General features: G+C 37.0%; 1 protein-coding gene across 35 annotated transcripts in view; it reads left to right on the plus strand.

The window, feature by feature from the left end:
• ADAM22 (ADAM metallopeptidase domain 22) overlaps positions 1–14,805 on the plus strand; it is a 241,527-nt gene that overhangs the window by 161,509 nt on the left and 65,213 nt on the right. For all 35 annotated transcript variants that reach the window (XR_006716267.1, XR_006716269.1, XR_006716270.1 and 32 more), the window contains exons 8-12: positions 5,260–5,330; positions 9,293–9,367; positions 11,259–11,330; positions 12,145–12,311; positions 14,005–14,089. Coding sequence is in view for 31 of the 35 variants with exons in the window: in XM_045494713.1 (XP_045350669.1) it covers positions 5,260–5,330; positions 9,293–9,367; positions 11,259–11,330; positions 12,145–12,311; positions 14,005–14,089 (470 nt within the window). In the remaining 4 variants the exon portion in view is untranslated. The remainder of the gene's footprint in view (positions 1–5,259; positions 5,331–9,292; positions 9,368–11,258; positions 11,331–12,144; positions 12,312–14,004; positions 14,090–14,805) is intronic.

Consider the following 14,805-nt stretch of genomic DNA (forward strand, 5'->3'; position numbering starts at 1 on the left):
TCTCTGAAAGGAGAAGTAATGTTAGAGCAAAAATTGGTCTGCGTGGACAAAATACAGAAAAATTCACTTTCAGTGAGATACTGATTTTATAAACATAGGGATGGACTTGTAATCATTTCCCCATTTGTTGTTTTCCTCCTCTCTTTTTGCCCCAGCATTTTCAGAAGGCACGATTATAGACTAATGCTTTTTATTCTTATGTGTTTTTGTGAAGTCTTTCCATCTCACGTGTGTTTGTTTGCAGGCCCATTTATTTATACGTGTTGGCTTGAGTTGATCCAAACCTTTGCATGACAAGCAGGGCAGAGTACTCCTACTTTGGCCTCGTTAGTCGAACAGCGATTATACGGAGTACATTTGTCTTTGGATGTACTGGATTCCTTGATTTTCTTTTCAAGACCGAGCACGCTCTGAATACCTGGGGTGGAGACGCTTCCTTTCTTAGTGGGCCCTACCTATGGTTACAGAACCTTCGAATTTTTAATCTCATTTTTATCTTCGTTACAGCTCTGTGAGATTGATTTTATCACTTACATTTTATAGATGAAGAAATGGGCTCATCTAGCTTGTCTTTTCCTGGGCCCACAGCTAGTCGGGGGCTGAGCGGGGTTTTGGATTGTGCCACTATGAGAATGTGTGCTGTGAGAGAGGCAGCGGGGAAATGGAAGAATTATCCAACCAAGAGCATGTCCTAAACTACTGCTTAGGAAAACAACTTAAAAGTGTACATTGTTGGGGTGCCTGGTTGGCCTAGTTGTAAGAACATGCAGCTCTTGATCTCGGGGTCATGAGTTCAAGCCCCACATTGGGTGTAGATATTACTTAAATAAATAAAAACTTAAAAAAATAAAAAGTTTTGGGATGCCTGGGTGGCTTACTTGGTTAAGCGTCTGACTCTTGATTTTGGCTCCGGCCATGATCTCACGGTGTCTGGAATCGAGCCCCACGTCAGGCTCTATGATGACAGCATGGATCCTGCTTAGGATTCTGCCTCTCTCTCTCTCTCTGTCTCTGCCCCTCTCCTGCCTTGTGTGCTCTCGCTTGCTCTCTCTCAAAATAAATAAAAAAATAAATACTTTTTAAGAAGTTAACGTTGTCTCCTTATTGGAAAATGAGATGAGTGTTTGCTAATGTCCCTTCTCTGGAATAGATTTGTGACTCCTTGATCTTCTGCCTTTCTTCTGCCCTGCTGCCAAAGGGCTAGGGGATCCATTTTATAGATTTCACAATTTAAAAAAACGTGCAAATAAGCATATAGATGCTCTTACTTTACATAGATACTTGAGGCTGTTCCTTCGGTTACCTTGTGAAACCATTTACAATCCCTGTGATGGGAAGAAAGTAAATCATGCCAGTCTGTCTGAGAATAAAGCTACAACCTAATAGGTCTTACTGGAAGTAATAAACATTAATTAATATTTAAAGTAATAAATAAAGATCCCCCTAAGGACTCTACTGTAGGCTTGCTGTGATACAATCTTCCAGTTTTGTTTTGTTTTTTAAACTTTGTTCAGGGTTTCTTTTCTATACAAACTTTTTTTTTTTTTTTTAATTTTTTTTTTCAACGTTTATTTATTTTTGGGACAGAGAGAGATAGAACATGAACGGGGGAGGGTCAGAGAGAGGGAGACACAGAATCGGAAGCAGGCTCCAGGCTCTGAGCTGCCAGCACAGAGCCCGACGTGGGGCTCGAACTCACGGACCGCGAGATCGTGACCTGGCTGAAGTCAGACGCCTAACCGACTGCGCCACCAAGGCGCCCCATACAAACTTTTTAAAGATGACTTGGCACTTTTGCTGTCATTAACAATAATTTTGAACGTGTTCTTCCCCAAGTCAGGTCTGTCTCCCTTAGTTTCTGGTTTTCTTTTCCCATCAGAAGTTGGCACTGTCAGTTTTAAGAGTGTTATTTGTCTTTCTAGATACTTGGATTTATTATAACAAATTAGAAAAAAAGAAAGAAAGAAATGTCAAAACTGCGATTTTTGTGAAATAAGCTCATGTGGAAGCTTTTTTACTTTAGATTTAATGAAGTTTTCCTGGGTCATGACTTATCAATACCTTTGTCTTGCTGTGCATGATGCATGTCTCTGAGACAGAATGTGGTCAGGTGTCCCCCCAGACTTGTTTCACTGTGGACCCTTTTGTTTTACATGACCCATCTCTCAGGACTAGTGTCCCTAAGAAAACATTTGGGAAAGGTTTATTTACTTCCTATGGACCCCTTAGCACAGTCTGTTTTAAAAATTAGTACAATGAGGGGCGCCTGGGTGGCTCAGTCAGTTGAGCGTCCGACTTCGGCTCAGGTCATGATCTTGCGGTCTGTGAGTTCGAGCTCCGTGTCAGGCTCTGTGCTGACAGCTCAGAGCCTGGAGCCTGCTTCAGATTCTGTGTCCCCCTCTCTCTCTGCCCCTCCCCTGCTCAGGCTCTGTCTCTCTCTGTCAAAAATAAAATAAACATTAAAAAAAATTTTTTTTTAAATAAAAATAAGTGCAATGAAGTATGTAAATCTCGAATACCTTTAAATGAGTTTTGGTACATAGATACTCCCTTGGTGAGATTTGGCACATGTCTGTTACCCCAGTACCTTCCTTTGTACTGCATCCCAGTCAGTGGCTCCCACTTCTGCAGTCCCTTTTGTGGCTTTTTTTTTTTTTTTTTTTTTTTTTTTTTGCTGTAGATTAGTTTATCCTGATTTAGATCTTCATGCATTGTGTCTTGTGTCCAGCTTCTTTTGCTTAGCATATGCCTATGAGATTAATGTCAGAGATAGCAACAGTTTGTCTTTATCTTTTTATTTTTTAAAAAATTTTTTTTTCAACGTTTATTTATTTTTGGGACAGAGAGAGACAGAGCATTAACGGGAGAGGGGCAGAGAGAGAGGGAGACACAGAATCGGAAACAGGCTCCAGGCTCTGAGCCATCAGCCCAGAGCCCGACGCGGGGCTCAAACTCACGGACCGTGAGATCGTGACCTGGCTGAAGTCGGACGCTTAACCGACTGCGCCACCCAGGCGCCCCTGTCTTTATCTTTTTAAATTGCTGAGTACGTTCTGTTGTTTGAAGATAACACAGAGTTTTATCCATTCTGTTGATGGACATTTGGGTTGTTTCCACTTTTTGGCTAGTCTGAATAAAATAACTATAAATATTCTTATAAAAATCTCTTTGGTGGACACATGTTTACATTTCTTCTGTAATTAATTACCTGGCAGTGGAATTACCGAGTCACAGCGTAGTTGTATGTTTAACCACACAATGGTGTATTCCTCTCAAACTTCGGAGTGCATCAGAGTACCTCATGGCAGCTTGTTAAACACAGACTCCTGGCTGTGTATCTAGAGGGTTTTTCCAAGCCACTTAATTGAGATATGATTGGCATTAAGGGAAAGCTGCACATAATTAATGTATACAGTTTGACGAGTTTGGAGATAAATCTGCACCCATGAAGTCATCACTGTAATCTATGTTGTAAACATACCGATTAGCTCCAGCAGTTTGTTTTCACCCTCTTTATTATTGTTGTGGTTGTTATTATTATTATTGTTAGTAGTAGTAGTAGTGGTAAGAATACAACACAAGATGTACACTGTTAGCAAAATTTTAAGTATACTGAATATAGTATTGTTAACTCTGGGCACTGTGCTGTACAGTAGATCTTTAGGACCTTCTCATTTGTACAACTGTAACTTTGTGCCCTTTGAGGAATGCTCCCCTGTTTCCCCCTTTTCCTAACCTCTAGCAACTGCCATTCCACTTTGCTTCTAGGAGTTGGACTCTTTTTTTTTTTTTAATTTTTTTTAAATTTTTTTAAACGTTTATTTATTTTTGAGACAGAGAGAGACAGAGCATGAACGGGGGAGGGTCAGAGGGAGAGGGAGACACAGAATCTGAAACAGGCTCCAGGCTCTGAGCGGTCAGCACAGAGCCTGACACGGGACTCGAACTCACGGACTGCGAGATCATGACCTGAGCCAAAGCCGGACGCTCAACCGACTGAGCCACCCAGGCGCCCCTAGGAGTTGGACTCTTATATGTCCTTCTGTGTCTGGCTAGTTTCACTCAACATAATGCCCTCCAGGTTCATCCATGTTGTCACAAATAGAAAGGTTCCTTTCTTTCTTCCTTCCTTCCTTCCTTCCTTCCTTCCTTCCTTCCTTCCTTCCTCCCTCCCTCCCTCCCTCCCTCCCTCTCTCTCTCTCTCTCTCTCCTTCCTTCCTTCCTTCCTTCCTTCCTTCCTTCCTTCCTTCCTTCCTTCCTTCTTTCTTTCTTTCTTTCTTTCTTTCTTTCTTTCTTTCTTTCTTTCTTTCTTTCTTTCTTTCTTCTTTTGTTTTTAGGCCGAGTAATACTTCATTGCATGTGTATACCACATTTCCTTTAACATTTAGGTTGTTTCTATGTCTTGGCTATGGTGAATAATGCTGCAGTGAACATGGTGGTGCACGTATCTCTTTGAGATGCTGATTTCAATTCCTTTGGCTCTATGCCCAGAAGTGGGATTGCAGGGTCCTAGCATTGTTCTATTTTTAATTTTTGAGGAACCTCATACTGTCTTCCATAGTGGCTGCACCAGTTGCTACAGATTTTGATTCAAGTACGTCTTGGGTGGGTTATGAGAGTTTGCATTTCCAGCAAGTTCCCAGGTATGCTGGGAATATGCTGATGCCATTAGTTCATGGATTTCACTTTGAGAACTATTGTTGTGTGAGAAATTGCTGAGCCTTTCTCTTAAGTGCTTATACCATTTTACGCTCATCAGCACTATATGAGAGTTCTGATTGTTCACATCTTCATCAGCATTTGCTGTGTCATTCTTTAATGAAGGTCAGTAGTGGGAAGTCAAGTTGGCTATTTAGAAGATTCTTGATAAAGGATGTGATAGTATTTATTGCAGAAATATGAGAAAAATTTTGAGATAAATTAAAATAGGAATAGTGCCCAAGATTGCTTTAATTATATTCATTCATGATATATGTATTTAGTATTAATATGAGCACAATTATTTTGATTAATGTTCTATATTATCTTTAAGTGTAACATTATATATTATAAAATTTATAATAACCACATAATTATAATTATCTAATTTTCCAATTATAACTTACATTAATTATCAACAGTTATAGTAACTGTTACTAATAGTTAATAAAGTATAATTATACAATTTATTCTATGAAGGGATAGTAAAACTTTGATTCCTCTGTATGAAAGAAAACTGGAAAATACAAGTTACATTAATTTATTTTTATTTCCTTTTAGAATTTCAGCAAGTACACATCACTCCACCAAAATTTATTTTGAAGCCAGCACCAAAAAGAAGTAAACGGCAGGTACGTATTCACAGGATATTCCATGATGTTTCAAAAACACTTGGCAACTACCAGTCATCTAAATCTACATTAAGTCTCTGTAAGATGGCTAAGTATTAGTTCAGGCATTTGTCATGGTAAACAGTAAGGGTGACGGATCTGTAGGAGCAGTGGAGATGAGGCCATATTGTTTCATAGACTCAAAAAGGATTCAAGATAGTGGTGATAATATGGTTATTCATCTTACAGATGGATTATGGCCCCTGCTGTGGCATCTCGGGTTCTTTATAACATAGGCCTCTTTCCTTGGCCTGGGTTGTACCACATCATGAGGTCTACTTGTAAAGATACCCCCTTAAAAGAGAATCCATCAGGTTTTAAAGCCACAAAATGCTGTTGCCACACTTAAACTATGTTGGAGTCTGGGATATAAACTCAGGATGTCAACTTTATGAATGTCCAGTGCATCTTGGACTTGGAAAAAATAATGACAGTTTGTATAATGCTTTGCACCATTTGAAGGAGGTGCTATCAATCCCCTTTCACAGGAAAAAAAATGATGTCTTCGAATATGAAAATGACCAGAATCATAGAACTGGCGAATGCTTTAGGCATAATAAGAACTCTGCTCATCACAGTACCGTACGATTTCACTCACTTTGTGGAATCTAAAAAATAAATGAATAAACAAACAAAAAGCAGAATCAAACCAGTAAATATAGAAAACAAACTGGTGGTTGCCAGAGGGAAGTGGGTGGAGTCATGGGCAAAATGGGAGAAGGAGAGTGAGAGACACAGGCTTCCAGTTATGGAATGAGCAAGTCACAGGGGTAAAGGGCAGCACAGAGAATATAGTCACTGATATTGCAATAACCTGTATGGTCGCAGATGGCAGCTACACTTGTGATGAGCACAGCATAACTTAGAAGTTGAATCACTGTGTTGTATACTGAAACTAATGTAACATTATATGTCTAGTATACTCAGAAAAGGAGAGGAAAAGAAAGAACAGAACTCCAGTTATTAGAATTAAAATATCATACATTATGTATGGGTGTTTGGCATAAAAAACATAGGATGATGGAAATAGATCTCTAGTAAGATCACACAGTTGAAGAAACCAATCATCTTCTGTTTAAATATGTTTATAAGTATGACATAATATGAGTTTACAGACACATATCTAATGTGAATAAAATTACTTATTTTTATTGAGGCACAGGTTACTTGTGCCTGGTCCTATTCTAAGAATTTAAATTATATTAATACATTTGATTCTCCTAACAATCTTATAAAGAATGTATTATTATTATCCCCATTTTACTGATAAGGACATTGAAGCATGAGAAGCTTAAGAAACTTGCCCAGGGTTATAGTGAGTTATCCAGTGGTGGAGTTCAGATTCTGACCTAGGAAGTCTGGTATTTTTATAGCCATATATACTTTATATACTGCCTCTCAGAAGCCCTTGTGTTCTGTGAATTGCTACATGAGCTTTATATATTTTGTGAATATACATACATATTGAGGCCCAGTTAAATAAAGATGCCAACAGGATTTAATTTGAAATAATATTTATTTTCATGACTTATGAGATCAGAGAACAGGATAGTTTTCTTTTGACACGTTCCGTGAAGTTCTTCATAAACATCTGTGACATCCAGTCATTTGAAGGCAGACAGACACTAGATTTCTTTTTCTGAGACAGCTGTGAACCCACAGAGGTGAGGTGCTAGAATGCTGTGTGGCCAATATGGCAAGTCTCTGACATTGAGAAAATGTTGAGTCTTGTTAGACAGTCTGCTGTGATAACTGGTAAGACTCAGGTCTCTTCCACAATTACAAAGCAGATACTGTCATCCTAAAACATCCACTTTTAAAAAGCCTCAGGTCATTGGATGCAGTTTATACTACTACTTGGTTTCCAAACTGAGAATTCTGTCAACTTGGTGTAGTAAGGGATTTGAATTTTAAAATAAGTTTTAAAATTTGGGAATGCAATTAACACTGGAACAAAATCCACATGGCAGCAATTTTTTTAGTTTATTTTAAATGCAGCTCTGAAAGCAAATATTCATGCATTGATTAGTTTTGGTTATATACTCTCATCACAAAAATAGCCATTGGACAAGTGAATAAAAAGATTTACTGAAAAAATGGATACCAAAGATAGCATAATGGAAAGAATTGGGGCACCTGGGTGGTTCAGTCGGTTGGGCATCCAACTTTGGCTCAGGTCATGATCTTGCAGTCTATTAGTTTGAGCCCTGTGTCGGGCTGTGTGCTGATAGCTCAGAGTCTGGAGCCTGCTTCAGATTCTGTGTGTCCCTCTCTCTTGGCCCCTCCCCTCTTGTGCTCTGTCTCTCTCTCTCTCTCTCTCTCTCAAAAATAAACATTAAAAAAATTAAGACTTAATTTTATAGATCTTGTTAAAGACTGTGTTATAGACTGACTGCAGGGAACAAAGGCATATGGCTGCCTTCGTGTTTCCTACTGGTGGCATCCACTAATTATGATTTTGAAGGTGGAGAAAATTCATTGTTAAACAGACATATAATAGAGCTGTACTAAATAATCCAAGACTTCCTGGAAGCTCTCAAAACTATCCTAACAAAAGCTCTTATATCATTTGGGAGATCCCTTAAAATGTACCAGAAGAAGGAGGGACATTCTCAGTCCCAGATTTGGAGATTGTAGAATAAAAGTGTCCATCAGATACTCCCTGTATCCTCTCAGAGATCCGCAGGAGCTTAAATTAAACAGAAAGCATGCCCTTCATATGTTATAATCTCCAAGATATACTGGTAAGTGAAAATACCCTCATGCAAAAGCTAGTGAAATAAGTGGAAGTACCAAGTAAAATAAATGTTATATTTGATTTTATATGCATAAATATTTCTGGAAGAAACAAATAACTGTGCTATACCAATTGTGGGGGAAGGGTTAACAACTAGGTGGATAGGGAACAGAAGTGAGAGGAAGATTTTGACCCTGAACCTTTTGATAATTCTTTAAACCATATAAATGTATTACCTATTCAAAAACTAGGTTAAAATTGATGAAAATGAAAAAAAGAATTCTGAAGGAATGAAAGTGGAAATTTTATTTCTCTCATACAGTTTTTTTAAAATTAAAAACATTTTTTCAGCCTTATTGAAGCATAATTCACAAATAAAATTATGAGATACTTGAAGTGTATAATGGGATGATTTGATATATATATATAATGTGTATATACACACACACACACTGATTGTGTGTGTACAATGGGATGTACAATGGGATGTACAACTGTACAATGGGATGATTTGATTATATATATAATATGTGTATGTGTGTGTATATATTTCAATTAAACAATACAGTCTTATCAGTGTAAGTGTCCGTCAACAAATGAATGGATCAAGAAAACGTGGGGAGTGCTTGGGTGGGCCAGTTTGTTGAGCGTTGGACTTTGGCTCAGGTCATGATCTCGCAGTTTGTGAGTTTGAGCCCCGTGTGGGACTCTGTGCTAACAGCTCAGAGCCTGTAGCCTGCTTCAGATTCTGTGTCTCTCCATCTCTTGACCCCTCCCCTGCTCATGCTCTGTGTCTCTCTGTCTCTCAATAACAAATAAACGTTAAAAAAAATAAAAAAAAGAAAATGTGGTAAATATCTACAGTGGAATATCATTCAGCCTTAAAAAAGAAGAAAATCCTGTCATTTGTGACAACATGGATGAATGTGGAGGACATTATGCTAAATGAAATAATTCAAAGAAAGATATTGTATGGTACCACTTCTATGTGGAATCAAAAAAAAAAAAAGGTCAAACTCACAAAAAAGAGTAGAAAAGTGGTTGTCAGAGGCTAGGAGTGGGGGAAATAAGGAGAGTTTGGAAAAAAAGGTACAGTAAAATGTGTGACATAACGTGTAACATATTTTTTAGTTACAGCTAAGTTCAGGGGGCTTATTTAGGTGCTATTTCCTTTACTATATTGCAGCTTCGTCGACATCCTCGTAATGTAGAGGAGGAGACCAAATATATTGAACTGATGATTGTCAACGATCATCTCATGGTAGGATTTGCTGAAATGTTTGTTGTTTGAACTTGTCTGTCCCTGTGGGTAAAGCCGGTTGGTGCAAAAATATGTTTAGAAGAAACAAGAAACCCAGAAAATTGTAACTTGGAGAAGATATTTAAGTGGCTGAAGTATTTGTTAGCCAGTAACAACCTGTAAATTAGAAACATTCTTAGGTGGATGTAACTAGCAGTATTTTGTGAGGTTCCAAAAATATTTATTTGACTTACAATTAGTCAGCTCTTTGGATTTGCTTAATTAATATTTGTATATTGAAAAAAAATTAGTGAGGCACCAGTAATGTGACACTTTAGTTTGAAATGTACAGCTTTATCCTAATAAAAGAAAAGCAGCTTTTCGATTTCTGGCTTGCTCTGTAGCAAACCATGTGGAAATGCTTATATAGGCAAGCAGTGAAGATTTTAGGATAGGAACCTGGCAAAGCCTCCTTCTTGCTGAGTCATTTATTTTGACCCAGAGTGTGTGTATATTCAACTCATGGACTTGTTGGAGTCACTAGCTTACATTTACAGCACAGCAGTGAATTATAATGCTAATTGTTCTATGTAACCACTGTTTTAAACTAAACATGTTCAGTGATGAACATAGTTGATTTTTACTTAATTTCAGGTACAAGTGCATTTTAATTTACTTTGATTTATTTGAAGGAAAGTGTCTCATTTGTTTGTATATGATTAAGTAAACAAACATATTGATCATGTATTGTTGCTAATAATGATAATAATAGTAATAATGATAATAATTTCCAGATTGGGTGCTTCTTTGTTCAGGCTAGAACTAAGTTTTATCTTTCTACCTCTTTGAAATCAGTGAATGTTACTATTTCCTGAGGTTTTTTACAAGATCAGAATAAGTTATAAAAACATATATTTGGATGTTTTAGGACAGCACAGATTCAGATGTCTATAGGCAGGTAACACAAGTGAAATAAGCCAGGAGTAAAACAATGGGGGAGGAGGTTGAGGCCTATGGGAAAAGCAAAGTAACATGGCCTGTCTAATGGAAGTAACTGCCTCTTAGCCTTGCTAGTTATCACGATGGGGAGAATGCTAATTTTAAGGGAAGCCAGAAATCAGGTTTACATAGTTCTTGGTTTCTAAAACACTACTGAGGCCAAACAAAAGGTTTATGGCATCCACATCTAGCCTTTAATTTACCTCTTTGTGACCCGTTAGGACTTTCTTCTTCTTACTGATTAAGTCTTGTAGAACTTGTAAGTTTTTATTTTTTTTTTATTTTTTATTTATTTTTTTTTCCTTCAACGTCCATTCATTTTTTTGGGGACGGAGAGAGACAGAGCATGAACGGGGGAGGGGCAGAGAGAGAGGGAGACACAGAATCAGAAGCAGGCTCCAGGCTCTGAGCCATCAGCCCAAAGCCTGACCCAGAGCCTGACGCGGGGCTCGAACTCACGGAGCGCGAGATCGTGACCTGGCTGAAGTCGGACGCTTAACCGACTGCGCCACCCAGGCGCCCCAGAACTTGTAAGTTTTTATACGTACAGCAGTATTCACGTACATTTTTCTGGCTGTCCACCCTACTTATATTTGCATGTCTTGCAGTTCATAGACAACTTTCATGTTTTCTCATTTTGAGTAACAATTCTGTGATAAAAATAAACTTGTGAAATGGATGGAATAGGTATTTTTTTATTTTATCTCACAGTTGAATCAACTGAGGCCTCAAACTTTAAGAGCCTTTCCTAGACTATACAACATACAAAGAACTAATTCTCAATTCTTACATTTTTTTTTTTTTTACAAAAAGCTGTAGAGATATTTCAGTTACTTTATGTTTTTGTCTGCTGAGGTGATTACTTGCTGATGACCTTGGAAACCCTTCACTTGTTTGTTTGTTTTGTTTTCAGTTTAAAAAACATCGGCTTTCGGTTGTACATACCAATACATATGCAAAATCAGTGGTGAACATGGCGGATTTGGTAAGTATCAACTCTACCTAGTATTGCCACGGAGGAATTTCTTCTCCTGATTGCTAATAGAATGGATAATATGGCTCATATATTTTCGGTGCTCTGAATTGCCCTTCAGGCAAGGTGTCCTCTATGTCCCTAGTAACCTTGCTATGGACTTCCTTGATTTTGATCCCTGCCTGGGAAGAGGATAAAAGGCGGTGGTCAGAGTTACCCATGGATTTACGCTTGAAATTCTTCTTATATTGGTCACAATGAAAAATAAAAAGTTGAGCCCTAGCCCTTAACAAAGATACAGAGAAACAGTACAGCAGTTATGCTATTTTCAAGAGAGTGCCTAGGTCTCTGGGAATAATGCACTAAGTAATCCTACTGTGTTCACTTTCTGAATCTTTTCTTGACAAGGCAGTGTGAGTTTAATTGGGGCCAGTTAGGTTGCATAGAAATTATATCCCTGGGGTGTTTTTGTTGTTCCTTTCTTTGCTTGGAAAACCCAAGAATGCATAAATTCTTTTTCCAGGGTGCCAGAAAATAGACTCAGGGGGAGCCTTGATTAAGGGTGCAAATATTTGTCAAAAAGTGATCTTTTGTTTCTAACTAGTGTTCTGTTCTTTGGAAATTAGTTGGTAAACAATTTGATTCTCTGTTACTCAAGGAAAATGCATAGGAATTAGAAAAATAATTATCTCCCTCAAAGACACTAGAGTTTTTTGCATTTAACTAAAATGCAAGGGTTTTAATAAAAGATTTATAGTCCTGTTCATAAATCATTTGATTTTACTGCATGTATATAGCTGGTGTGTTCATTTTGTTAATATACTAGATCTATAAAGACCAACTGAAGACAAGGATAGTATTGGTTGCCATGGAAACCTGGGCAGCTGACAACAAGTTTGCCATATCTGAAAATCCATTGATCACCCTACGTGAGTTTATGAAATACAGGAGGGATTTTATCAAAGAGAAAAGTGATGCAGTTCACCTTTTTTCGTACGTAACTTATGATTTATTACTTTTTTTGGTTCCATGTTGAATGTTCTGTTACTTGTGACTGAGATATATCCTTTCTGCTGTATAGTGCAGTTAGAATTTGACATGGCAGATACATTTGGAAGAAGTTTTAAAGTATAGGTTGTTTGAAATTGTCATGAAAGTGTAAGAAGTTTAATTTTGAATTATTTTATTACTGAATATATATTTATATTTAATTTTTAAGATATTTTAATCAGAGTATTGAGTAAAAGTACTGGTAATATTATAAAGAATATTCTTAACAGATTAATTATATTCTTTTAAGTTTCTTTCTTTTAAATGTTAATGTTACCTTTGTTTTGGTTCCAAGGGGAGACATTAGTATTTCTGGAGTTTATTTTTAATTTCTTCTCACTATTTCAGTTTTTTGGGGGTAAAATGCATATGTGATATAATAGCAAATTATATATTATAGCATATAAAAAAACCTGTTATCTAAAGAACTATTGAAGGAAGTTTAAATGGAAGTCAAAGAGTGTATTTTGAGATAACTTTTAAGTTTTATACAATTTCAAATTTACAGAAAAGTTACAAGGATACTACAAAGAAATATCTTATGTTCTTTACCCAGATTCATCAATTATTTACATTTGGCCCCATTTGTGTATGATTTTATTCCTTCTGTCCTTCTATGCTTTTTTCCCTCCCTTCCTTCTTTTTTTCGCTTTCATTTATTTTTCTTTTTTTTTAATTTTTTTAACGTTTATTTATTTTTGAGACAGAGAGAGACAGAGCATGAACCAGGGAGGGTCAGAGAGAGGGGGAGACACAGAATCTGAAACAGGCTCCAGGCTCTGAGCAGTCAGTACAGAGCCCGACACGGGGCTCGAACTCACAGACAAGTGAGATCGTGACCTAAGCCGAAGTCGGACGCTTAACCGACTGAGCCACCCAGGCGCCCCTTCATTTATTTTTTTATCTATCAATTTTTTTTCCCTGGAACCATTTGAGAGGAAGTTGGAGATACTCACATACTGGGCCTTCACTACTAAATACATATATATTCCCTAAAAATAAAGACATTCTCTTATATCACCAGAGTAAATTACTAAAACCAGAAAATTTAATGGGGACACAAGACTTTTAAGTAACCCATAGTCTATATTCAGATTTCTCCAGTTATCTGAATAATGTCTTTGATAGCTAATTCCCTCCCCCCCATTCAGACCCAACCTGGGGTCATGCATTGCATCTAATTGTCCTGTCTTTTTAGCCTCCTTTAATTTGGGAGATCTCCTCAGCCTTTCTTTGTGTATTTTGGGCTTAACATTTTTGAAGAGTGTAGGTCAGTTATTTTATAGAATGTTCCTCCTTGTGGGAATGTCTGATGTTTTCTCATTAAGAGATTCAAGTTATGTATTTTGTCCAGAAATAAACACAGAAGTGATTTTTGTATCCTCAGAATACCTCATATTAGTAAGTTTTTAAAATAAGTATGGTCCTGTTTAAGATATTATTGCTCATGTGGGGAAACATCCCTCAGACGTTTTTCTTTGGCTATGTGTGTAAACCGTATTCACATTCCTCACTTAGGAATATGTAGTATAGAAATGTATTTCGTTGAGAAAATAAGTGTGGTAAATTAATAATGAGAGGTGCAATGATATTTGAACTGCGAAGAGTAAGCATTTTCCATTTCCTTTTCTAAAAGGGGAAGTCAATTTGAGAGTAGCCGGAGCGGGGCAGCTTATATTGGTGGGATTTGCTCGTTGCTGAAAGGAGGAGGCGTGAATGAAGTAGGTGTGAACATCTGTACAATACAAAGTGGTATGATGGCTGAAAATGTTTTCCTAATATTTAAGAGATCATTTCTCATATTCCACATTCTCTAGATGTTAGTTTTTTTTATTAACAACCAAAATGATCAGAGGACAAAGAATAGGAAAATAATGGAAGATCATATTTGATAATTCTGTTCATGTTCTCCTTAGAATAATCTGCAAATTTAGCTATTTACAGATTATATAGAGAAAATGTTTTACTTTTACCTTTATTGAAAATAAAACCCTGTTTATTACATTGGCTGATTTTCTGGAGAATTGAGTAATTCTCTGAAGCATTGGCTTCCTACCTAACAACCCAGTTGGAAATTTTCTTCCTTCTTCAATATTTGGTAAATTTTTAGAGAAAAAAAATAGATTAAGTTTTCCAAAGAAAACTGTCTTTTGGATATACCCTTAGGGCACTAAGTCTGATGGAAGTGATCTACAAGAAAAATATTAAATCGACGTAATGAAAAAAATACCTTTTATTGGTCTTCTCAAGTTTCTTTTGCCCACAGATCATTACCACTTCCTTTTACCCATACCATTTGTTTTCTGAAGTCACACTCTGTTTAATTTGGGGAAATTTCAGGAGTGAATTGGATGGATACACAAAGATAAACAAGTTCCAAATAATTTACACCTTTATTTTTATTATTACCTAAAAGACTGATTTAAGTATATACAAG

The sequence above is a fragment of the Leopardus geoffroyi genome, chromosome A2 (genome assembly GCF_018350155.1).
Source record: "Leopardus geoffroyi isolate Oge1 chromosome A2, O.geoffroyi_Oge1_pat1.0, whole genome shotgun sequence".
Taxonomy (NCBI): domain Eukaryota; kingdom Metazoa; phylum Chordata; class Mammalia; order Carnivora; family Felidae; genus Leopardus; species Leopardus geoffroyi.